Source organism: Melopsittacus undulatus, chromosome 3 (assembly GCF_012275295.1).
Source record: "Melopsittacus undulatus isolate bMelUnd1 chromosome 3, bMelUnd1.mat.Z, whole genome shotgun sequence".
Taxonomy (NCBI): Eukaryota; Metazoa; Chordata; class Aves; order Psittaciformes; family Psittaculidae; genus Melopsittacus; species Melopsittacus undulatus.
Window position 1 is genome coordinate 63,653,447 of NC_047529.1, and position 23,838 is coordinate 63,677,284.

At 39.3% G+C, this 23,838-nt stretch overlaps 2 protein-coding genes across 2 annotated transcripts; both read left to right on the top strand.

Moving 5' to 3' along the window:
- The first annotated feature begins 5,911 nt into the window (after positions 1-5,911).
- CALHM4 (calcium homeostasis modulator family member 4) lies at positions 5,912-7,630 on the top strand. The gene is made up of 2 exons (XM_005154703.1): positions 5,912-6,466; positions 7,226-7,630. The coding sequence occupies exons 1-2, from the start codon at positions 5,912-5,914 to the stop codon at positions 7,628-7,630; spliced, it is 960 nt and encodes a 319-aa protein (XP_005154760.1).
- A 4,068-nt stretch (positions 7,631-11,698) lies between these two features.
- Positions 11,699-23,370, top strand: RWDD1 (RWD domain containing 1). Its single transcript, XM_005154704.4, has 7 exons — positions 11,699-11,871; positions 13,572-13,637; positions 14,831-14,961; positions 16,010-16,153; positions 17,132-17,264; positions 19,089-19,151; positions 20,927-23,370. The coding sequence occupies exons 1-7, from the start codon at positions 11,799-11,801 to the stop codon at positions 21,037-21,039; spliced, it is 723 nt and encodes a 240-aa protein (XP_005154761.1). The 5' UTR covers positions 11,699-11,798; the 3' UTR covers positions 21,040-23,370.
- The last annotated feature ends 468 nt before the right edge of the window (positions 23,371-23,838 follow it).

Sequence of the window (23,838 nt, forward strand, 5' to 3'; positions counted from 1 at the left end):
GTTGCTTGTGCAATGCCTAATGTATTTGATTGTCAGTTTATGTCTTTTCTTCCTCAAGCAGCATAGTTTTCTCACAATCACTGTATTTCCTCTTTTCCTTCTCTAATTTTTTCTCCTTTCTGTTCTTCTGCCTTTTGCACAAAATGTGTTTGCTGCAATCTGTAATGCTGTTGATGCTCCTCCTATTCTCTACGTGTACTGAGCCCTTTGGGAGGAATTTGACCAGCAACAGATCGGCCCCTGTACATAACATAAATAACCACTACATCCATAAGAATGATTTGTAATCAAATACACAGCAAACAGCCTTGGTAAACTGGGCAGCCACAAGAGATTAACAGGTCTTAACGTTTTTAGGGACAGCAAATTCAGTCTGTTGTTTGTGTCAGGATTTGGTATTTGGAGAGTTAACAAAAGCTCCCTCTCTGAAGAATCACAGAACCTAATGTTCATTTAGGTTGGAAAAGACCTTTACAATCAAGTCCAAACACTGCCAAGTCCACCACTAAACCATGTCCCTAAAGATATTGCCACACAATGTTATTAAAAATTTATCGTTTTCAACTTAAAGGAGCTATAGTCTTCTGACAGTTCCAACTGCTTTAGTCTGGTAAGTTAATGCCTGTTTAGGCAGAGCAGTGTGGGTTATAGGGCATTACTACCACCATGTGTCTGCAAAGCTGGCAGGACAGATCTAGAGCACCCAGACCCCCCAAAAAATAAACTGTGTATCTGCTACAGCTGCCAGCTTGTGCAAGTGGCACATTCATCAATGATGTTTCTAGATTTTATATCATTCTTAACTTATTATAACTCCTATTTGTAAACATCCCTGCTATAAACATCCAGGAAGTTTTGATTTGCTTTTTCTGTTTTCCCCTAAGGTAAATTTGGTCTACTCTCTTAGTTTTGACACACAATAAATTTAGACTATGGTCATTAGTGAATTAAGAAATTAATCAGGTAGCTGTCTTTCCTTTCAGAGTTTATCTCCACATACATTACTTCTGAGCCCTCTCAGGAAAGGCAGCTAGAAATACATGGCCTCATCTGAATGAGATACTGTTACTAAATTTCAATTAATAGATTTTGTACTGAGTGAAATTACAGGTATGTACTACTCCAGATACATAAAAAACAGCAGATGTGATTCATCTGGGATAAGAAGGATTAATTTACTTAAAAAACAAGTAGTTTAAAGTTATGATGGAATTCAACAACAACAATAACAAAAGAATAGGACAGAAAAAGGATTTTTAGCTTTTTCTGTGGAAAACATAGTCAACCTAAAAGCTTTCATTTTACACAGAATGAGCTGCTGGTGATAACTTTACAATCAGTAAGCCACTTCAATTTTCTTTTAGATGCTCTTCTGGCCGTGTAATATCCAACTCAATTTTATAAGTGAAAGTATTGTAGTTACTTGCCATTATCTAAATTTAAATAAATTATAAAAGCCAGGCATTACAATTCTCTAGATAGCTACTTGCATTTCTAAATTGAGTCTGAGATGGGTTTATTTCTCAGATTGTCTCCAACTGGCAAAAAGCACCAAAGATGTATCTCTTTGTAAGAGACATCCCATATTTCATAAGAAAGTGTACTGCATTACATTTAGAAAAACAGCTCTATAAGATCATTATTAGCATAATTTAACTGCAACAAACCCATCATAAAGCACTTAAGGCTGCCCGTAAATGAGCACCATTTATCCCATTCTGAATATAAGGATGAATTATTTCAGCCTGCATTATTAATATTACAATCATGAAGGAACACTGTGGACCATACAGTTTAAAGCATAGCAAAAACAAATCAGCACATGTGCATACATATGTATATGTGAATTAACACATATAATATAACAGAATGCATTACATTTTGAAAGGTTTGCACATAATTGAGAAAACGAAGCTGAAACAGTGTGTCCAAATAAATTGGAGATTCAATTGCTCCAGTGAAGGAAACAAGTCAATGGTCGACTGCATCCACATCTCTAGGCACAGCACAAAGCCACCTTCTTAATTTTAACTGTCATCTCACTTGCAGCCCTGTGAAAAGAGTAGAGGTTGGCACATATCTAGCACCTGCTTTAAACCTTGACATGACATATCAGAAGTAACCCAAAGCAATTTGACTAGTGAGGATGCTAGCATCCCCCTGCACCTCCCTTTTGGTCATGTTTGTCAGGTGAGGATTTTAACCTTCAGCTCCAAGAAGGCTAATCTGGCACACTGCATTGAGCATTAGACTGCAACAGTTGCCTTCATTCCTGTTAAAACTGAAAAAAAAAAGACCTACAGCAAAACAACCAAGCCCCAAGCCTCAACATCTCCCCTGAAGTTCAAAAGCATGAAAAAGTGTTCAACATCACTGTGTCTCCTATACTGGACTGGTTATTATGGGAAAGCTGAAACCTGTAGAGCTAAGAACATGGTGTCCTTAGTAGCCCAGAATCTAAGGATTCTTCCAAACATTAATATCCCAGAGTGTAATATAAAGGTCAATAATGCATTAGGTGGCAAATGTCTAAAAAAATGCCTTGAGGCAAAACATGGGTGTCCAAATTAGCACAATACAGGATCAGGCTTTTGTTTGCTCCCCATCTACAGATCGATAGATCTTGTGTGAAGTATTTCCCTCACAGAACATTAAATTTCTTCAAATTGCAAGAAGGTAGGTGATAGGGATTTGAATCTACATGACAAAACATCATTTGAACACGGGTTTCTCACATCACAAATGAGTGCTTTTACTCAAAGCCCTGTAAGGTTGCTGCTTTAGCCATTTCAGAATAAAACACTGCTGTTGCTGCCACATTGCCTGTAGTGCCCTGCCTGGGAAGCATTTCAGCTTGACTTGCTGAAACTTCCTTGGTTAGGTTAGGCATCTCAGGAACTCTTTACAAGAGAGTGGTTTTGGATTTGGGTATCTACTCTCTGGTGAAATTCACTACAGGCACTTCAAATCTCAAAGAAATTTGTCTTATAGCACAGCTGAATTCTGAAGCCAAGATGTAAGTTAAAAAAAAAATCAGTAACAGGTTTTTATTCTTACCTTATCATAAAGCTTATTGATTATTTTATCATCAGTGCTTGTCCTGCTTAAGGAGACAGGAGCTTCTCCCTTAACCAGGCCAAACAGACCATAAAAATTACTCAGCTGAAGCTAACCTGTGACCAGGCAGAATGCAAGACACAAGCAGTGCTCCCCTATGCTCCCACAGGAAATCTGTAGCGTGCTTTCTAAGACACACAAGCTTTACTTCCATGCAAAATATAACTCAAAATACAGCTAGAGGAGGCATACAATGTCAGCCTTCTGAGTGCTAACTCCATGATGAAAAGACTTGTGCAGGACCAGAGAGACCAGAGTTCAGTGTCTTCCTCCAAACTTTATGGGAAGCAACCTTCAGATGGAAAACAGAAGAACACATTCCTGTTTCTCTATAACTTCTCCTGGTTATTGGATAACAAAGTTCTTACCTTCTTCTGATCCAACAAATACCAAAATAAAAAAAAAAAAAAAGAGGGTAACTAAGTGCAACTGGTAGAACTATGGCAGAAAGGCTGGAGAAAACAGAGCTTCATGACTCCACATTACTAATAACAACTGAGTTTCCAGAAGAAAGAGATGAGTGAACATGTTTTGACTAGATCAGGTGCAGAAGGGAACTGAAACCAATCTCTCCTTTCTGCCATGGCTGCTTTATTTCAAGAAAAAGAAGATAAGAGATTAGGACCTGTTTGCCTGTGCATGGGAGTGTATAGGTAAGTGTAATATGCCTTCCAATAGCCATGTTTTAAAAGAAAATGACAAGCCATTCCCAGTTCTTCCCCCCAAAAAACACTTATAAGTGAGGTTCATTGCAGGGAGTTCAAGCTCACACTGTCCTGCAAAATGACAAGCAAAACTATAGCTAAGTTTTGCCCATGTGTCTTATCTGCCTCAGACAACAGGTATTTCTTTGCCTCAGAGATGTCACCTCAGGTAGTAGTATTTTGGATTGCATTCACTCCTAACTATCCCTGGGTAATGGATAAAGCGCTTAAATGCCTACCTCAGGACTCTGGATTCCTCTGAAAAGGCAAGTACTTCCAGGTTTGATGCACCACCCAAGATCTTAATTGGATCCAGCCCTGTAATTTTTTCCATAATAAGATGACCCAGCAGGATTATTTACAGCACAGCATGAAAGCAAATGCCAAAGTGAAAATGCAGCAGTACAAAGTTGCTGTATTGATTGTATAAATTGCTTCATTCAATAGCCTCAGGTTGACTATGAATATTTCAGTGTTGTACATCTCTTCAGTTTCACATCTAATGTTTTTCTTGAGTAAACAAGTGATGCTTGGAAAAGCCTTCCTCCCTTATAAACCAAATAAAACATGGGTTCCCAAAGAAAGCTCAGCAGCAATCAGAGATTTTAAAATGAACTGAGGTACAATGTAAGATTCTTAGAGAACACCTTCAAAATAATTATATAATGGGTTTATTACACTGAATTTAAAGCCTGAAGGGTTTATTACATTGAATTTAAAAGAGGTGGGGTTATTTTTAATATAATGACACCAGTAAAGGGAAAAAAAAGTTACTCAAAATCATGTGATATTTAAAGAAAATGAAGCTTCCAAATGGCAGCATTCAGACAGCACTGGGATTTTGGTTTTTTACTACTCTGCCCAAAAAATCAACAACAGGTTGCAGAAAAGCTATGGCAAAATGCTGCTGGATGTTTCAGCATGTTTCTCTATAACTTTTAATGTTGTGCAATGGTGTCACATAGTTTTGAAAGCTAATTACTAGCAAGGACCTCTTTCACAGACTGTGACCAGGGGCACAAGCAGGTGCCCACCCTAACAGCTCACTGGAGGAACAAAGTCTTGCCTAGTATACAGGCAAGAAGTGTATAACATGCTATCCATGTGTGTGTGTATCAGCTGTGAGAATGTCTCTGCCATACAAACAGACTTCTCAGAGCTTTAACACAACTTTCTGCATATTCAGATCAGCCTGCGGACTGACAATACTTACAGAAAATCTTAAAACTTGTTGCCAAAAGCACGCTATATAAATGCCAGCTATTATCATGGGCACGTCTGAAGCTGGTTTTACACTGTGTGAATAGCAGGTAACGCACTGTCAAAAAAAAAACAAACCCTGCCCGAAGACAACATTCAACTGTCAGGGAAAAAGACATGCTAGCTTCTTGCCACCTACAGGTGAAACACTAAAATCCTCATGGTCCACCAGCTACCTACAGCTCAGGCTTCAGGGTTTGGAAAACAAATTGCCCCAGAACTGACATAAACCAGCACTGGGATTCCAAACTTTGTGAAACTCATGGGATCTTTCCTAGTTTTATTTTAAATGCTTTGAGTTTTATAATCAGTCCACTTAACAAGGCTTTGGTTGTTTTTTATGAAGAATACTTGAAAAATTTCTTTTGTTTTTCCCCCCCCTAGTCCCATGCCATGCTTCTGCTAATAACCACTGATTAACAAACAGCTTGCCAATTAACCCTGAGAAGGTAGCCATCAGTTTGGTAGCACTGCATGTCATCCAAAAAGTAGGGAGAATTTATTTAGGTTCAGACAATTAGCAGGGGGCTGGCAGTGCTAACAATTGCTGAAAAGCTGTGTTCCACCATGGCTGAGATAAATAATTTAATCAATTAAAACACCTGATTTGATAACTGTAAGTATATTTAAAGCTAGCAAACAAGCTTTAGTTGTCAAGGCTTAGAACAGAAAAATCTATGGGATGTGAAAGGCTTGTGGGGGTTTTCTGGGAGGTTTCTGACTAGTGTGTTTGGGCTTTTTTTTTTTTTTGAGCTGCTGGAGTTTGTTCAGTTCTATTCTGCCATTAACAAAACATAAAAATTTAGACTTGATTTAAAGTAAGATATAAAATGACTTTCCTTCCAAAGTGGTTAGCTTTTCTAAAAGGCAAAGAGGTTGTTATTGCTAACGCTATAATTGCAATGGTAACAATTGGTGGGCAGCAGCTTTTCTCTTTTTTTACATTCAGCTGTCCCTGTCATGTTGGGCAGAACCTTATCTATGGGCTGGCTTTCCTTGGAGTTCCTGCACTTATCCTTCTGATAGTTGGCTATGCGCTGAATAACCAGACTTGGAGGCTGGTTACAGGCAAAAGGTCTCTTGAGGGACAGGCTGCACCAAGCCAACCACTGCAATGCAAACTGGTCTGTTTTGTCTTATGCAGCATCACTGGAAGAGCACTGGTTGCTCCAGTAACCTGGCTGGCAGTCACCCTGATAAATGGTTCCTATTATGTGTGTGCTGTGAGTGAGTATGTCCCTGTGCATTATTATGAAGCTAATCCTAATATTACTGCCAGTGAACATAGAAGGATACTGGCTGTGTTTCCATGCAGTCAGTTAGTTCCTCCAGAGCTGACCCGGGCAAGAGATGAAGTTGTTCTCCTACTCCGATACCAGTCACAAGTGAGTAACTCATGTTTCTTCTGTTGCTTGTATCTCTCATGATGAGAACTAGAGTTAATCCAGCAGACTAAGTGTTAGAATAAAACAGGATCAGTATCCTCCGGAGTGCCAAATCTCTGTGTTTTGAAGCCTGATTTGTTCCTGTAAGTGGAACTGAATTTTAGGTATCTAAATTACTATTGTTTGTCCTGGTTGTTATCTGCTCCTGGAGAATATAATTTTCTTTGTATAGTATCTTGGAAAGTATGATTAAGACAAATACAAGTTCAAAAGCCAGGGAAGGTATGAAGTTTCTTATTGAAGGATAAGAAATACGAGTAAGGTGCCTGCAAGAGCTCCACATAAACCAAACTTAAATCTTTGCTTTTAAATCAGGCTTAATCTAGAAGCTTACATACTGGGTAAATTGGGAAACATTAAGTTGTCACTTCAAATAAAACTGGTTTCAAATAGGCTGTAAGCTAACATAGGCTAGGAATTACATTGCTTTTCTTCTCACAGTAATAGCTGTGGAGGCAAAATCCTTAACAAAATGTATAACAGAACTTTCTTAAACTTGACAGAAAGTGACTTTTTACTACATGGTTACCTCTAGTAGGCAGGGACTGGGTTTGATGGCAACAGACCCTTACCAGGCTTCTGTGTTGTCAGCCTAATTCAGAAAAAACAAGTGAAGATCATCTTATGGATTTTCAATTCTCAGAATTTACCACTGTGAGTATTTTCAGCTGTAACAGATTCCTTCTCTTTCTTTGTAAGGTGGCTGGCTGGCTCCTGATTGCTGTGGTAGTCATCACTGTCTTCCTGTCTTACTGTCTGGCAAGCTGCTTCTCCCCACTCAGCTTTCTACATTTCAAATACTGGAGCAGCTATGTCCACAATGAGCAGGAGCTCTTTGATGAAGCAACAGACCAGCACTCCAGGCTCTATGCCATGCAGCATGTAAGGAAGTTCTTTGGCTTTGCCCCAGGGAGTGAAAATGTAAAGGAAATCCGTATCCCATCTCTCAAGGAGTGGCAAGCCATTTCTGGACTGGCCTTTCTGAAACGAGTGGATGCAGAGCACTATGACTACAGTCTCCTCCACGACTGGGCACTCAAGGGGTCTGCAAATGGGAAATACTTGAAGACTGATGAAGACACTGTAATCAGAACACAGGTCTGAGGGCCACACCCCCACCAGCACCTTGCAGATAAGCAGGACATCAGCCTGATCTGATCTGGAACTTTCCAATGCCTTATTGCACTGATATGTACAGTATGTGATCAAGCACATCTTGTTAATTTAGTCCTTTAGCACATGCTTACAGATACTTTTCCTGATGGTGCCTGACTCCTGTGGGTCTGATAGTTTATGTCTAGGTTGGGCTGTTTCAAGCTGCAGCTCCCTGCCTTCTAATATTTGTTCTAAAAGGATGTGTATGTACTAGGAGAGGAAGTCATTCCCAAATGCTTTTTCTTTCCTACCATTAAAAAAAAAACAACAATCTTTAATAGCTAGGCCCTAATTGAATCCTAGGAGTCGGTCCATTCTGTACAGAACAAAAGCAGATATTCAGCTTTGTCTTAGTGACCCCTAGCAGAAATGCCTTATTTTTTCTCTTCTGCATTTTTCTTGTACTGTGTGAATATACTGAGCTAACAACAAGTAAAGCTTGCGTCTACAGCAGCACAGAAGCAGGGGAAACTTCAGCAATGAAGACTGAGCCTAGATACAGTGTTAAGCAAACTTCCATGTCTGGTCAGGAGATAAAATGCCCACTGAGAAGTGCAGGATGAAGTGTGGCATATATCAGCTGTATGAATGCTTACATGTGGAAAAGTTCAAATGTATTTCAGCTGAAAGCAATAGTAAGGTCAGTCTCCTATTCCTTCTAGATAGACTTGAAAACCTCTTTGGTACTTGTATACTTGCCCACTATACTAATAGCAAATCTGGATGGGATACAAATCTCACTCTCTGCGTAATGTTTGCTTTGCCTGTGGAAAACTTGCAATTTAGTGATGCTACTGTGATTAAAACCTATTGAATTTAGTGAGAGAAGGTTTCATGATGTTCTATTAATTCAGTATGGTTATGACGTCATATTCCTACCTCTCATCTCCTTTCTAACTCCCTGTGCAGCTGTTTCAAACTCCAAGGGTGGATTGGGGAAGGTGGAATCCATACACAGCGTTTTTCCTAATGCTTCCTGTGTTGCCTTGCCATGTGCACGTGTATGCTTGTGTGCTACAAAGCCATATGCTAGACAGTATGATGCTATCTGCTGTTAATAAATGACCCCAGAGTACTCAAGGGGAAAAATACAATTACTTACTACATCTTAGTAGAAAATGAAGGAGCCAGAAGTATGTTAAATTGTAGATCATGGTAAATGTGTTTAGTCATGAAGAATTAAACTTCTAAACAAAAGTAAACACTCTAGCAATTGCAAATTATGTATGTACTGAATAATGAGAATGATGCATATTTTACATCACTAAAATGGTTACAAATTCCCACATATGTATTTCATGTGAATCCTAAACTTTCATGCATGTGGTGGGTTGATTCTGGCTGCCCACTAAAGCCACTCTATCACTCCCCTCAGCTGAACAGGGGAGAGAGAATATAAGCCACAAAAAGTATGTGGGTTGAGATAAGGACAGGGAGATATCACTCACTGATGACTGTCGTGGGCAAAACAGACTCATCTTGGGGAAGTAAGCTTAATTTATTACCAATCAAATCAAGTAGGATAACAAGTCTTAAAACACTTTTCCCCCTACTCCTCTCTGAGGAGGAGTCTCATCTCCTCCCTCCCAGAAGCACAGGTGGATGGAGAACAGGAGTTGGGACCAGTTCATCACAAGTTGTCTCTGCCACTCCTTCCTCCTCAGGGTGAGAACTACTCACACTCTTCCCATGCTCCAGTGTGGCATTCCTCCCATGGGAGACAGCCCTCCCATCCTTGCCACAGGCTGAAGTTTGTCAAGAACTGCTCCAGCATGGGTCTCCCATGGGGTCACAAGCCCTGCAGCAAACCTACTCCAGGGTGGGCCACTCTCTCCAAGGGGCCACAGCTCCTTCTAGAAGCCAGCCCCAGGGCAGGCTTTCCACAGGGCCACAGCCTGCTTCTGGCATGCCCCTGTTCCCATTTGGGTCCTCCATGGGCTGCAGGTGGAGATCTGACCCACCATAGATCTTCATGGGCTACAGGGGCACAGCCTGCCTTACTATGGTCTGCACCATGGGCTACAGAGGAATCTCTGCTCTGGTGCCTGAAGCAACTTCTGCTCTACTTCTGCACTGACCCTGGGGTCTGAAAGGTTTTTGCTCTTATATGTTCTCACTCTTCAGCTGCAGTTTGTGCTGCACAGGTTTGCTGTTTTCCTTTTTAGGTCTTAACTGTGTTATCCTAGAGGCTTTTGCTGATGGCCTTGGCCAGTGGCAGGAGCTGGCTGGCACTGGCTCTGTCAGTCACAGGGGAAGCTTCTGGCAGCTTCTCACTGCCCTCTGTAGCTCCCCCTTTCCTACCCTCAAATCTTTCCATGCAAACCCAATAAAAGGTAATAGAACAGGTTATATGAACTCCGTAAGAATCAAAGTACCTTGGTTAGTAGAGACAGTCTCTGAGTTTTAAAATCCTTTGTGATTTTTTATTCAAGACGGAACACTGAGTCTCTGGAAGACATGCAACTGATTGGTGTATCTGAACATTTGGCAAAAAAACCCTATGCTGATGTCCAGATCCAAATGACAAACAACTGTCTTTATGTGGGTTCGGGTTCTTTCCACTTCTTCCAGTATTTTCCAGGTGCAATATACCTGTATTGTTTTAAATTAAAATTATAACTATAAAATGGTACAATATTTTGCAGCTAAGAGTGAGCTGTCAAATTGTTTTAACTACTTTCTAAACTAACTAACTTTCAAATTCAACTTCATATTTTCCAATTTTTCCCAATTACTATTTGCTCTGGGGCTTTTGTTGCTTTATTTGGGTTTTTTTTTTTTCTGTTTGTTTGGTTTCACTTATAATTTAAAATGCTGACTGAAGTACTGGCTGTATGTGTCATTTTGAAGTCAACCTGCCAGCATACAAATAGCCTATCACCCTGTTACCATATATTAATCCACTAAATAAAGCTGAGTATTGTAGGTGATTTGTTGTATTTCACTTCACTCCTCTGCTCCCTGAAACATGCCATGGATTGAAAGTGATGTCACTGCTTTCAAAGGAATTTGTGATTTCAGAAAAATCAGTTAGTACTAAACAGTCTAACTGTGCCTGCTAAAACCTGAGTCATCTTACCCAAAATCAATTCAAAATTGCTGTTTGCTCACTTGAAGTGAAAATGATTCTCTTTATGTCCATGGTAAAAGTTTTCTGGGAAGTCTGGCCTTGCAAAATGCACCTGAGGGAAAAGCGCTGGCCATATGCCCAGGGAACTGATGTACCTTAGAATTACTCTGTGTACCAAACACCCATCAGCACCTGCTGTGCTTAACCCTCAACAGTCTTAAGTTCATCCTTGCGGATAATCTCCAAGTATGGGGGCTCCCACTATTGCTAACCTTGATGACGTGGGTTCTGCTCATCTAACAACTCTGCATCAACTTCAGAAATCACTGTGAACATTTCCTGGGAACATTTCCTGATTAAAAGCAGGTGTTTTTAACTCCAAGCTGTACCCTCAACTTTTTTTTTTCCAGCTATGTTAACTTCAAATTTCAGGCTAAAACCACATTCAGCTGCCTCCATGGCACGCTTACGCTATTTCTAGCGCAACAGTTTTGAATCCCCTTCAGGTTGCTAACCCCTATTAACTTTCTGTGAAACAATGACAGAGCGATGACCTGCCCGACAGCAACGCACTTTTTACAGCAGCCCTGAAGCCTGTCTCTTCAGGCGGGAGGCCGCCTATCTCCCCTACTGGAACTCCTGCTATTCCCACCAGGCGGCGGATGCCCAGGGCACCCGTGGCGCAGGCAATGCAGTCAGGATGTTTGGGACATGCCAGGTGCAAGCGGGTGAAAACATCGAGCCCACTCTGTCCACAGCTGAACCCAAGCAGCACGTACTAGAACCCACTGAACAGAGAGAAGTCAACCTAAAAGCCGTAAATACAACTGCCGAGACCCTCACAACGCCCCTTTCTTCCGCTTTCACCTCACGCACAGATACCTCAACACCTCCTTCAGCCCAAAGCCATCCACCACCGATCGAGCAGGACGGCGCGGCCAGGCATGCCCAGCCGATGGCGGAGAGAAGTGCGCATGCGCGACTCTGGAGTGTGGGGTCTGTTTCGCCGTGCGGACGGCCTATGGCTGGCGGCGGCGGTAGGCGACGATGACTGATTATAGTGAGGAGCAGCGCAACGAGCTGGAGGCCTTGGAGTCCATCTACCCGGACTCGTTCACGGGTGAGCTGCGGCGGGGCCAGCGCCTGGCTCCGCGCTACACTGAGCTAGTAGAAGGGAGAGTGGGAGGCCCCGCCGGGCGACAGCCGCTCCGTGCCTGCCTGGGCTACCCGCCTTGGATGTCCACCGGCTTTCAGGTGCACGGGTCTAGTGGTTTGCGTTTGGTTTTGCTTGCTTTCCGCTTCCCGTGCCGGTCCGAAAGGCTGCTGTGTGCGGCGCCCCAGGTGTGGCAGTCCGGCATGGGCACCCGTTCCGGTGTGTGCCGGCGCTGCTGCGGCTGGGGGAAGGATGCTCTTTGGAGAAGCCTTTCAGAAGATACGGCCCGAAGTGGGACTTAGGCTTGTGTGTCGGCTGTTTCCCTTTCTGGTAGCAGCTTCTCACAGCCGTGTCGCACCCAGTGTTTTGGGGTGTTTGGGCATGGTTTTCTAAGTGCATTGTCGGTAGCTGGCTTGTTCCGTTGCAGATCTATGGTAGGACAAAGGCGAGCTCTAATTCCCAGGTGCAATATGCTTTATTGCTAAAACTTCAAGTTGATGGATGTGTTTGGTCATTGTGTTTTCAGGACTTCCTAGTCACTGTCAAACAATTAGGAGTATCCACCATCCAAACTAATTCAAAGTGCTTAACATGCAAAGAATTTTAATAGTGACAAAATTTGTGCATTTCTTGTTTCCTTGCTGCACTGTATCCACTGTGCATGAACACCCACAGTATCTTGGTTAGCAATAACTTCATCACACAGACATTTGCTCATTGCTTTAGTCTGAAAATCTTTTAGGTTCTTTAGTTTTATCTCAAAGGTATATGAATTGATCCTTGGTAGCTGGGGATGCTGCATCACTGATACTGATGTGTAAGTAATATACTTTCATGTAGCCTCTGATACTCTAAGTTACTATTTGTTCACGTAATGTTTTTACATCTAAAAGAAGAGGGAGAAAAAATATGGTAGTAATAGCACTATGTTAGCAATTAGGCAAAACTCAGTTAATACTGTGAGAGCATGTATACTTGAGTGGACATATGCTGTAACAGTGATACAGAGCAGTCCTTATTTGAGGATGTGGTCTGCAACTCACCATTGTGCAGTGAGGTTTCTGGTCTGAAACTTTAGGTCACAGGACTTGCACTTTGAGTGCCTCTATAGAGCCACTTGTTATCTGTCTTCTGGCTGCCTCATTCATGCAGTTTCATATAGTACATTCTTGAAGGAAAGCACTGTGTATTCACTCTTTGTTTTAGAAAGCAATTGTTACATTAAGCTGTCCTAAATATAGAAGTAGGTGCAGGCATACTGTCAAAATAGTCCAAGGTTAAGAGTGCAGTGGATGCTTGTCACACATATTACTAGTGCAGTCAAGCAAACTGGATTGGGAGCTTTCTGCAGACATTGAGTGCACTAATGTTAGTTGTTTAATGGTAAGTAGATTTGCACTTCTTGGAAAATTAAACTTCCAAAAGAGAACTTTCCAAAACAGAAACTTTTTGATATTGTTATATGGTGTCTCTCAAAGAGCTCTCCAAATTCACACCATGTGAAAGATAACTCTTAAGTAGAAAGTATTTATTAATAGAGTAAAAAGGCTGTTAACACTTTATCAGGAGCTTCCTTGATTCATTAGTCCTTCAGAAGTTCAAGTTTAATGATGTGAAGAAGTTGTCTGATTGAAACAATCTCTTTTTTTCTTTTTTTCTTCAAACAGTATTGTCAGAAAATCCAACAACTTTCACAATCACTGTGACATCTGAAGCAGGAGAAAATGGTGAAAGTAAGTTGACCATGTCTTAAACGTGTATAGGAGGGGTTTCTGTGTAAGCCTGGTTCTATTGCCAACAATAGGTATACCTCTGCAGGCACTTCTCAGAAAATGTAGTTCAGGGATTCCAGCAGTCTGTTTAGTTTCCAGAAAGGTTGTGCTCTCTCACTAGGGCTGCTTTCTGACATGCTGAATTTCAAATGCTTTGTAAAGCTTTGTAAAGTATGGGTTGTCATCATCTGCATAGTAGCTTACAGCCATGTTGTGAGGTGATTGTTGGGGTTCTTTTCTTAGCAACTGTATGCATATCAACACATTGAAGAGTTGAGTCTGTGTCCTGTGAATATGCAGCCCTTAAAGAAAAGTTCCAGAGCAAAATCCAAAGGTCCCAAGTCCTGGTGTTTTTGTTGGGTGTCAGTGGTTGTGTGGGCTCGTTGTAAGCAAGCCTTGCTCCCAGTAAGTTTGAGAGGTGCTGGTCAGTATCAGAAGGAAGAAACTGGTGCCACCCCCCTCAGTTTTAAAGGAGCAAGTTGTGCTCAGAGCAAGTGTCTGTGTTGAAGGGACTGCTGGCTCCCAGAACTGTGAGTCTGGAAGGAAGAATACTCCATGGCAGTCTGGCAGGATGCATGAAAGGACTTGGCTCTCTTTTGTCTCATTTCCATGTTATCCTGGCTCTGGGAGTCTTCAGATTGAATGTGTTTTCTTTAGGCAGTTCTCTGCTTAGTAACTTATGCTAGACGTTGTCCTTGTCATATGATTTATGTGGAGCCATGGTTCTCAACACAGAGGTTGATAGCCCAGTCAGGCACACAGAATTTAAAGAATTAATATGTTGAAATTCTCTCTAGATCTCTTATTAGGACTCTTCCTTGTTTTCTCCAGCTCTAAGTGGAATATGAGGGGAGAGAAAAGATTACTGTGCTAGTACCTACCATACCACTGAAGGTTTTCCAGTCTTCAGAAAGACTTTTCAGACATCAATAGTCTGTAATAGCTTTATAAGGGTAAACTTTGTCTTAATTTCTCAGAACTCTTGCATTATGTTTGAATCTGTTCATATAGCTTTAACATATGTGTAAGAGGATTGTTCCTTTAAGACAGGGGTATTTTACATTTAAAAACATTTCTGCTGCTAATGCAGTAGCAAAATACACAAAGTTATATAGAGTTACCACCTTAAGAATGTGGGTTTTTTTATTTTGTAGCTGTCCAAACAACCCTTAAATTTACCTATAGAGAGAAATACCCTGATGAAACTCCGCTTTATGAAATAGTCTCACAGGAGAATCTTGACGATAATGATGTCACGGACATAATAAAACTACTAGAGCAACAGGTAAGGAAAATGCAATATCTCAATTCAGCTTGATATCATTGAAAACCTTGGCCTGAATTTCTCTACAAATTAGTTGTTTCCTGAGGTATGTGCTATTGATTTGAAACCTGTTCCTTACTATAGGGACTAGCTTTGAGGTTTGAGCTTGGTAAATGACATTATTGAGGTAAATTATTTTAACAGGGTAATATATAGGGCTAATTCAGTGTCTACAGGTGTGATAACGAGATGAAAATGCTCTAAGGTTTTCCCTCTTCTGCAGTTCTACCTTAAGGTGAATTTAACTGTATGTATATGTGTGTGTGTGTATATATATATTTGTATTAACAAGCCACTTTAATTTTATTTGGAAAGATTAAAAAATGCCAAATTGACTCTTGATTCTTTTTAATAACATAATTACCCGGGGGAACTCTTCAACCTTTGGGATCAGTGAGAGTACATTGTGAAGGAATGAGAAGGAAACACTTACTTGGTTTCAGTAATCCTTGACAAGTCATCCCTGCATTAACATTTCCATAGTATGTTCAGTAAGCATTCTTTCTTTATGGTTTAATTCTTATAACCTTCCTTCCATCAGGTGATGTTTTTGGGTTTGGTTTTTGTTTGTTTGTTTTTTTTTTATGGGTAACTGTCCTGCTTCAAAGGGTCATGTAATAGGGTTAAGGAATAATTAACCCATTGTAGGAGAGGAGAGGTTCTGAGTGACTGATGTTTCTTATGATTTATGATAATCAAATCTTGAAGCTGTATTCTTACTGTGGGTTTTGCTTTATTAGCGGAAAGGTGTTCCAGATGTCTATAATATGTTTTTGACATATTATAGACAGGTGTTCATCATTGATGTTTTACTTCACACCCATTTGGGAGTAACTTTAACTGGAGTAACTGACCGATTGACTTGAGTTTTACAGCAGACTTTGAAGGCTGGTGCTGAGTGTCTCAGCTGTGTTATCTGCATTTGCACAGCATATTGCTTTCTAAACATGCATTCAATTGCTGAAGGTTTGAGGTTCTCCTGTTTGAAGTTGACTTCTTTGTGTTGTAGGTAGAAGAAAATTTAGGAATGGTAATGATCTTCACGCTAGTCTCAGCAGTACAGGAGAAATTAAATGAAATAGTGGATCTAATAAAAACACGAAGAGAAGAGGAAAAGAAACAGAAAGAAAGAGAAGCAGAAGAAGAAGAGAAAGTATGTAAAATAATGTTTTCAACTAAAACTCCTGCTTTTTTTGAATGTCAGTTTTGATGCAGGAGCAGTTCTCAGTTGCAGTGGGAGAGGAGCATCAATCAAAGTTGATATAATTAAAACTTAAGGACTGAAAGATTCTTTAGTGCACTTAAGTTATGCCTTTTCCCCCATTTTCTAAAGCAGTCTTTTTGGAGATGTACCGAATGTCCACAATTCCTTCTAGCATTACTCTGTAAGGCAGGGATAGGGATTTTTCGCAAATGAAATCAAAGTTGCTATCGCCAGTTTTTTGAAGAGGGATGAGGGGATGTGGAACAATAAAAGCTAGAATATGGCATGCTGCACACAGACAGTGTGGTCTGAGGAAGTCTCTCTTGGTAGACTGAGTTGGCAGGGTGGAAGTGGGACAAGTTTGTCCCCCTAACACATGTCCTATCTACCAGCCGCTGTGGAATAGTTTTTCCGTTCGTGAAATGTGATGTGGTAAGACCAGCTACTGAGTCTTTGCTTTCTTCTTCAGAAATAGCTACAGAGCGGTGGAACTTGGAAAATTCAGTGTTTCTGAAAATAACAGTAAAATAGCTGGAAAAAAAAATACTCCTTTCTGTCTCAGCAACACAGAAGGGGTAATGTATTTTAATGGGAAGTATTTCAGTGTAAAATGCAGTGAAGAGCTGGTAAGAAATGCTGCTTATGGGTAGTCGGTATTAGTGGTACGTTGCTAACTGTGGCACTGTATGTCCAGAAGTAGTATGTGGGGTTTTTCCATGAGAATTTCTACCTCAGTACAGATCTCTGAAGGGAGAGTCCTATGACAAAAACCAACAAGAATGTGTTCTTTTTGTGTTCTCAGGGTTAGGATTAATTTCTCAGAGTACTTCACAGCAAGCAGTGCTTCTGGAGTGTTGTAATTTAAATAATCAAGAGAATGCTCATCTTCATTCACAGCTTGTGTTTTCTGTTTTGTTTATTTTTCAGCAACGTTTTCATGGCACTCCTGTTACCATTGAGAATTTCCTAAACTGGAAAGCAAAGTTTGATGCAGAACTCCTAGAAATAAAAAGGAAAAAAATGAAAGAAGAGGAACAAGCAGGCAAAAATAAATTAAGTGGTATGATTTTAACCGTTCCTGAAACTGAACTGTCCAGGTCGGACAGAGCCTTGGGTGACATGGTTTAGTGGGATGTGTCCCTGCCCATGCAGGGGGGTTGGAACTAGATGATCTTAAGGTCCTTTCCAACCCTAACTGTTCTATGATTCTGTGAACTTTTTGCAGTGTTACTGGACTAGAGTGACAAGCCTAGAAGTAATTTTTACACAGAAAGATGGTGGTAGTAAATAACCTCTTAATGCAATATTTTATTCTTGTCCCACATGTCAGATGAAGCCTTTCTGAGAGCTGGTTTTGGGCTAAATAAAAAGTTAATAGATTTGGGATTTCTGCTGAACTCATTACAGTTCCCAAAGTGTGTTTAAGCTGCTTTGGTTTTGTTCCAGACAGAATATACCACTTAGAACTGCTACTGACAAATGGTCTGGCAGAAATAGCTGGTGTTTGTTAAGCAACAGGAAGAATGTGTATCAGTTAAGTGGCTTGGCCTTTATTGCACTGAGTTGTACAGTGACTGCAGAACGTTCAGGTAAATCTAATAGTTAGGGATGCTGTTGCTGGACTGAAGCAACACAGAGGCTGGCTGCTGCATGTGACAAGCTTATGATGGCTCTGATATTTGGAGAATATAGCAGTGGTTTCAGGCTTTGTGTTTTGGCGATCACAGTTTGTCCAGCAGAAAGTGAACCCTGTAGCTAGTGAGAAAAATGTGGAGGAAATTATTAGGAGAACCTCTATGTAAGAATTAAATCTTGGGCGTCCTCCTACACATTCTCCACAGCTTAGCTTTGGACTAGTTCTCCTGTGATGTTGCATTTGCTTTTTAACCTGATGGCTGTTGTCCTTATGCTATATCACTGTTATCTTTTCTCCTCCCTTCTGAAAACTTCTGAATCTTCTGACTAATTTTGATGAAATTTGACAGATGGAATTTAATGGTAGCAAGTTTAATGAAAACCTGTACAGGGCAGGGGACCTGCTTGATTCCCCTTTGAAGGGAATGTGTTTGGGAATCTGCAGAGTTGAGATAGTAGAAATCAGGGTTCTTCCAGTTTTTCAGTTCCTAAAAATATTGTTAGTGTGCTTTGTCTGTTTTCCTCTGTAAAAGCCTAGTTTACTGAAGCTCCCTTTTACAAAACTAAAACAAGTCTTATTCTTAGATGCCAAGAGCATAACCCTAGTAGAAGTTAAAGATGTCTTAAAAGTTTTACTAGGAACACTAGGCAGTCTGGTTGGCAGAAGACTGCATAAGCAATACAAATATAGATGGAAGATGAGTGGTTTATGTAGAAAGAGTCCTGAGCTTTTCTTTCCCTACCTCTATTTAGAAATACTTTGCCTTGTGTGATACTTCCTTCACAGATGTGTGTATAGGAGCTGGTGTCTTTATTTGTAGATCCAAGTTGTTTGTTGAATGGGGAGGATGTATGGACAAAGATGGAGGCAGCTAATTTTCTTTCCAGTTCCCACAGAGTCTTCCTTGTGGAATCAAGATGAGGACTAAAGCAGAAAGGACTGAGTACAGGCTGTAGGGCAGTACCCTCTCCAATCCCAATTATTAAAGTCTTAGTAATATTAAAGTGACTAAGAAACTGACCCATTTCACATGTAGGAGGAGAAGTCTTTTGGCATGAAAGAATCCTGAATGAATAGTCAAAATATCAGAATGGGGAATTTACAGAAATGAGCAGCTTAAAAAAAAAAAGAAGACTGCTTGAATTGGTTAAGTTGAAAAGCCTAAAATATATGTGCTAACTATTGTTGCTTTAGTTGATAGTTATTTCAGAATTTAACTTGCTTACATATTATGTGTTTTATTTCTAGGTAAACAGCTGTTTGAAATGGATCACAACCTTGACACTTCTGATATCCAGTTTCTGGAGGAAGGTAAATTTCTCTTTGTTTCCACAACTGAAAGACAGTGGCTTAAAAGAGGTCAAAATTCCTAAGCAAAATCTTTATTTCTGACTTAACACCCTACTTCATATCACTTTTACTTTGGAACAACTTCCTAAGAAGTAGTTTTGCAGATTGAACAGACATGATTTTAACTTCTTTCAAAAACAAACAAGCCATTTTCAAGATGCTAAAATGTATTCACATTTGTGGTTTTGAGCTTGAGTTGATCTTATTTCTGTTGTTTCTATTCAAGTGTTTAGACTGGAAGCAAAATCAAAAATAAGCAAAACAAATAAAAATAAATCACAACCAAACTGTGCTTTTTCTCTTTTTCCTAGTAGCCAGTCTTCTTACACTATGTCTTAAGCACAGATTTTAAAGTTCTGTCTCTTCTCTGAACCTCAACACCAACAGTAAACATCTTGCTGGTCAGTTTGCCTCTGTGCAACCCAGTTCTTCTTCATGCAGATTTGTCTATTATCTTACTGTGAATATCTGCTCTGGTGCCAGCTGAAATTTTTGTAAGCCTGTGCCAAAAGATGTTAAACTTGGAAAATCTGTTGGAGATACATAAATCTACTGGCTGTCCCATATCTGTTTAATTTTCTGTAATGAATCTTAATTATCTTGGTTTAAAAGTCTGGTTTTTTACTTAAGAGAATTCTTTAATGTAGCTGCATTATCTAATGCAGAAGAGAGTCAGGAATTTTCTGTGCAAGTAGCTTCTTTTTTATTAAAAAGTTGTTTATGAACATCAGACATCAGTGAGTATAAAGTTGAAATGGCAGTAATGGGAGAGTTGAGTTTCTTAAAAGAACTAAAGTTAGCATAACTTAACCTTGTCTTCCTTCAAAATGCATAAAGTGAAGAAGGGTTGTTGATGGAACATTTGACTGTCACAAGGGAGGAACAGACCTTTATTTGGGCTCTTTGTCCAAATGCCTTGAGGTTAATGTGTTACCTTTCAATTCTGTTGCTGTCAGTGATTAAAAACTCCTGTCCTTATTGCTCTTTGAATTCTATCATAAATGCAACAGTTTACTAACTGCAATTTAATATTATGGTACCATGTAATAAGTAATACTAATTTTCACGTCTTAAGTAGAATAATGGCATTATCTTTTAGATGGAAATGGCTATAAAGGCTCTTTCAAATCCAGTGGAAAAAATAGATACTTACCCAGTGGCCAGGAGATGTCGCTGCTGATGCACATAAGTAACACAGCGGTAGTTCTCAAATTTTATCCTTAGGTTAACATCTTCTCTTTCAGAAGAAAACGTGAAAGCATGCAAAGCTTTACCTTGCTTTTAAAATTTAAAACTGAAAGCAAATGTATGTATGTAGGCATATAAATGGTGTACACAGTTTGGGTTTTTTATAAATCCTATGTGTTCTTGTGGCTGATAGTTGTACCTGTTCTAGCTGTGAGGTACTGAGCTCCTACTTTGACAGTGCCTGGGAGAAAGGACCTCTGCCTCTGGAAATTGTAATTGTTAAATTCATTCTTCCAGTGGATTCTGAGGTCCTGTGTGACATTTCTCTTGTCTGGGTTTTGGTATGAGGAAAAAAGCTTTGTTTTAGCTGTAAAGAGATAAAATGTGCTGTTTCCTTTTCTATATCCATTTGATATATAAAAGCTCAAGTAAGTTAACAGTTACTGACATTGCAGTCTGAGTATGAAAAACCTGTTGTGTATTTTGTTGTTCAGGTACTGTTTTCTTACTTGCATTAAAATACATTATTTTTTGTTGTTTTTTTGCAGCTGGAAACAGCGTGGAGGTTGATGAATCTTTGTTCCAAGAAATGGATGATCTAGAGTTGGAGGATGAAGAGGATGACCCTGACTACAACCCTGTTAATTTAGATAGTGATTAGACTTTTCTGAACTGGCTCTGTCATCAGTATGGACATACATGAGGCGAGAGGGGCAGGCAGGAAAACCACAGCATCTGTGGATTTAGTAATGTGTATCCTGTTTCTTTTTGTTTTCTTTTTTTCAAAGAAAAAAAATATTTTAAACCCAGAAGAATGGTCTTCTGATGACTCTCATCATAAATAAATTTATAGTAATATTTCAAATGAGAACTTTGAGGGACATTGACCTCTCTGAAAATGCTATTCTATTTTCTCATATCTTTTCCTTCCCACTTCTGTAATTATCCTTTGAAGAGATTTGACAACGAGCAAGATAGAAAGATGTTATAGCAAGCACTAAACACACCTGCATCTGAAGGCTGAGCAGCTGTTCTGCTATCTTCTCCCCTGGGATATACATGGGCAGCTTTGATGAATAAAAGGGATTGCATACTATGCAGTTATTTTTTCTTTTTCTTTGTTTTCTTTTTTTCTTCTGTGAAATTTTATAAAACTTAAAGTCAGTTCTGGTGCCCTCACCTATCAGCTGTAGCTAGGCAGAAGCTGTCACAGTTTAATAAGACATAGCCTTTAAAGTTTAATGGAAACCATTTCCATACTACTAAAGTAAAATCTTTTGTCATAGTTGAGAATAATAGTTTCAAAATGTTTAAGTTTAAAATGCTAACTTTAAGTCTGTAGAAAAAAACAAACAAAACAGAATGAGATTAAGTCCTCTTATTGGAATTTTTGAACTTTTGCATCAATGAACTTCATGGTGGGGGGAAATGCCTTAGGAAAGTTGATTTGCATTTGGTAACAGACTGTGTTAAAATACCTGTTAGTGGAGTGCAGATTATGGTACCAGGATTTATGGAGTGCTTATAGATTTGAATGTAATGGATGCTTTAAAAGCATCTTGTTGTGCTAACCTTTACAGGTTGCCAATGTACAGTAAGGGTACTAAACAATTCAGCAATGTTAACCATTCTACTGAGTTGCTTACGGAGCTATTAGCTTGGTATTAGACGACTCTTCCCATCCCACCTCCAAAAAAAAAACCCCAAACACTGCGAGAACTGTGTGTTTAAATGCTGTGTTTGAGGCTGCATCAGCTAGAAGGATTACAACATGGATGAGGGTTTCAGAAGACAGCTTTCCATACAGAGAATGACCAGGCACCTCAATGATTAAACACTGTGTGCTGAATTTAAAATACTGTTAGTAGACTGCCTTAACTATGCCAGCTTCAACCATTGAAGAGGGTTGCACTAAAGTATCACAGTGCTTAGGGGAATAATAAATTTATGAACTTTAATATTTGGAAATTCCATATTCAAAATAAATTTAATTCTGGAAATAATGGTGTATAAGATCCTCTGCTCAAATAGCTGGACAACACCCATTTCAGATGATCTTCAACATGTTTCAGTAGTCTTTTCTCTTTGTATGCTAGTAGAGAGAAATAAATGTTAAAGTACCCTGTAAATACTTTTATAAATTAACCATGTGCCTTTGTTCTTACTGTCCTCTATTTGATCTTTTTAATTTTGGCTATGAAGCATAGAATCTAGACAAGCATCTAGATTTCAGTGATAATGAATGTTTCACAGCAATAAGCAGGATCTGTGTTCCAGCAGAGTTACCAAATATATTAAAATATGAGCTAATGTGGTATTAAATCTGACTTTTCCAAAGATACGGTTGATTTGAAAGCTTCATAGTGACTACATCAAGCTTCCTGTGTAATTGCTAGAATGCTTTAAAATGCTCTTCAGCACTAAAATTAATTTACTTCTGGTATGTCTCAATTCAGCTGCATAAAAAACATTCAGCTCCCAAGGCTGCTTTCCATTTTCAGCTATGTATGTTTAAAACTAGCCTTTTTTTATAAAAAGGGTAAACTGGTTCTCTTTATATCTGGACTGAATCCAAGAATGCTGTGTAATCTGTGCAAAATGTGATAATCTGAGAATATTTTTTGAGTGGGTCACGGACAAGAATCATCTATTTATGAAAGAAATTTTCTTGTTAATGGTATTTCTAGATTAATGAGATTTTTCTAGTCTGTTTTCACACTAACATATTTATTGAGTTTCATGCAGAGGATGTATAGCTTAAAACTGTTAAAATTATGTCAACCAAGTTAAAATCTGAAACTGTGTTTTCACTGTTACATCTTGTATTTCAAAGCAGAGGAAATAAGGGTTGAAGTGACAAAAAAGATAAAAATGGGTAAACTCCATTCCTCCAAGTCTTTGGAACAAGATTCAATGACTGAATCTGAACTTCAGATTTGTTTAGCTTTGTTAGCAATTAACATCTGTGAAATAAAAGTGAATTTGAGAGTAAGCTTGGCTCTGTTTGCATGTTTTCATTTGCTGTAGTGGACTGAGAGAAAAGGGTTTTGGTATAAGATATGTAAAGTTTATGCATGCACTTTGGATTAAAGTCAAATTTGTATTAATAAAATTACATTGGTAATCTTTGATTGAATTCTAGTAATTCAAAATCATGGTGCTGACAACTTTGCTTCTATCTTGCTTTTAACTCCCCAAGTCCAAAGCATACACTAGGGAGACTGCAATGAAATTCACCATCATATAGCTCAAGAGAATAATTAGCATGTGTTAAGACTGTTTCTGTAAGAAAAATCTAGGGTCATCAGAATACATGTTTTTCACTGGAATCTTCAACTAAGAATATAAAGAAATATGAATTAGAACTAAACACTAGAATTACTAGAATATTACTAGCATACTCGAAGGGGATGGATGACATCAATGACATTCACTTTATAGTCTTTGTAAGTAGTATATA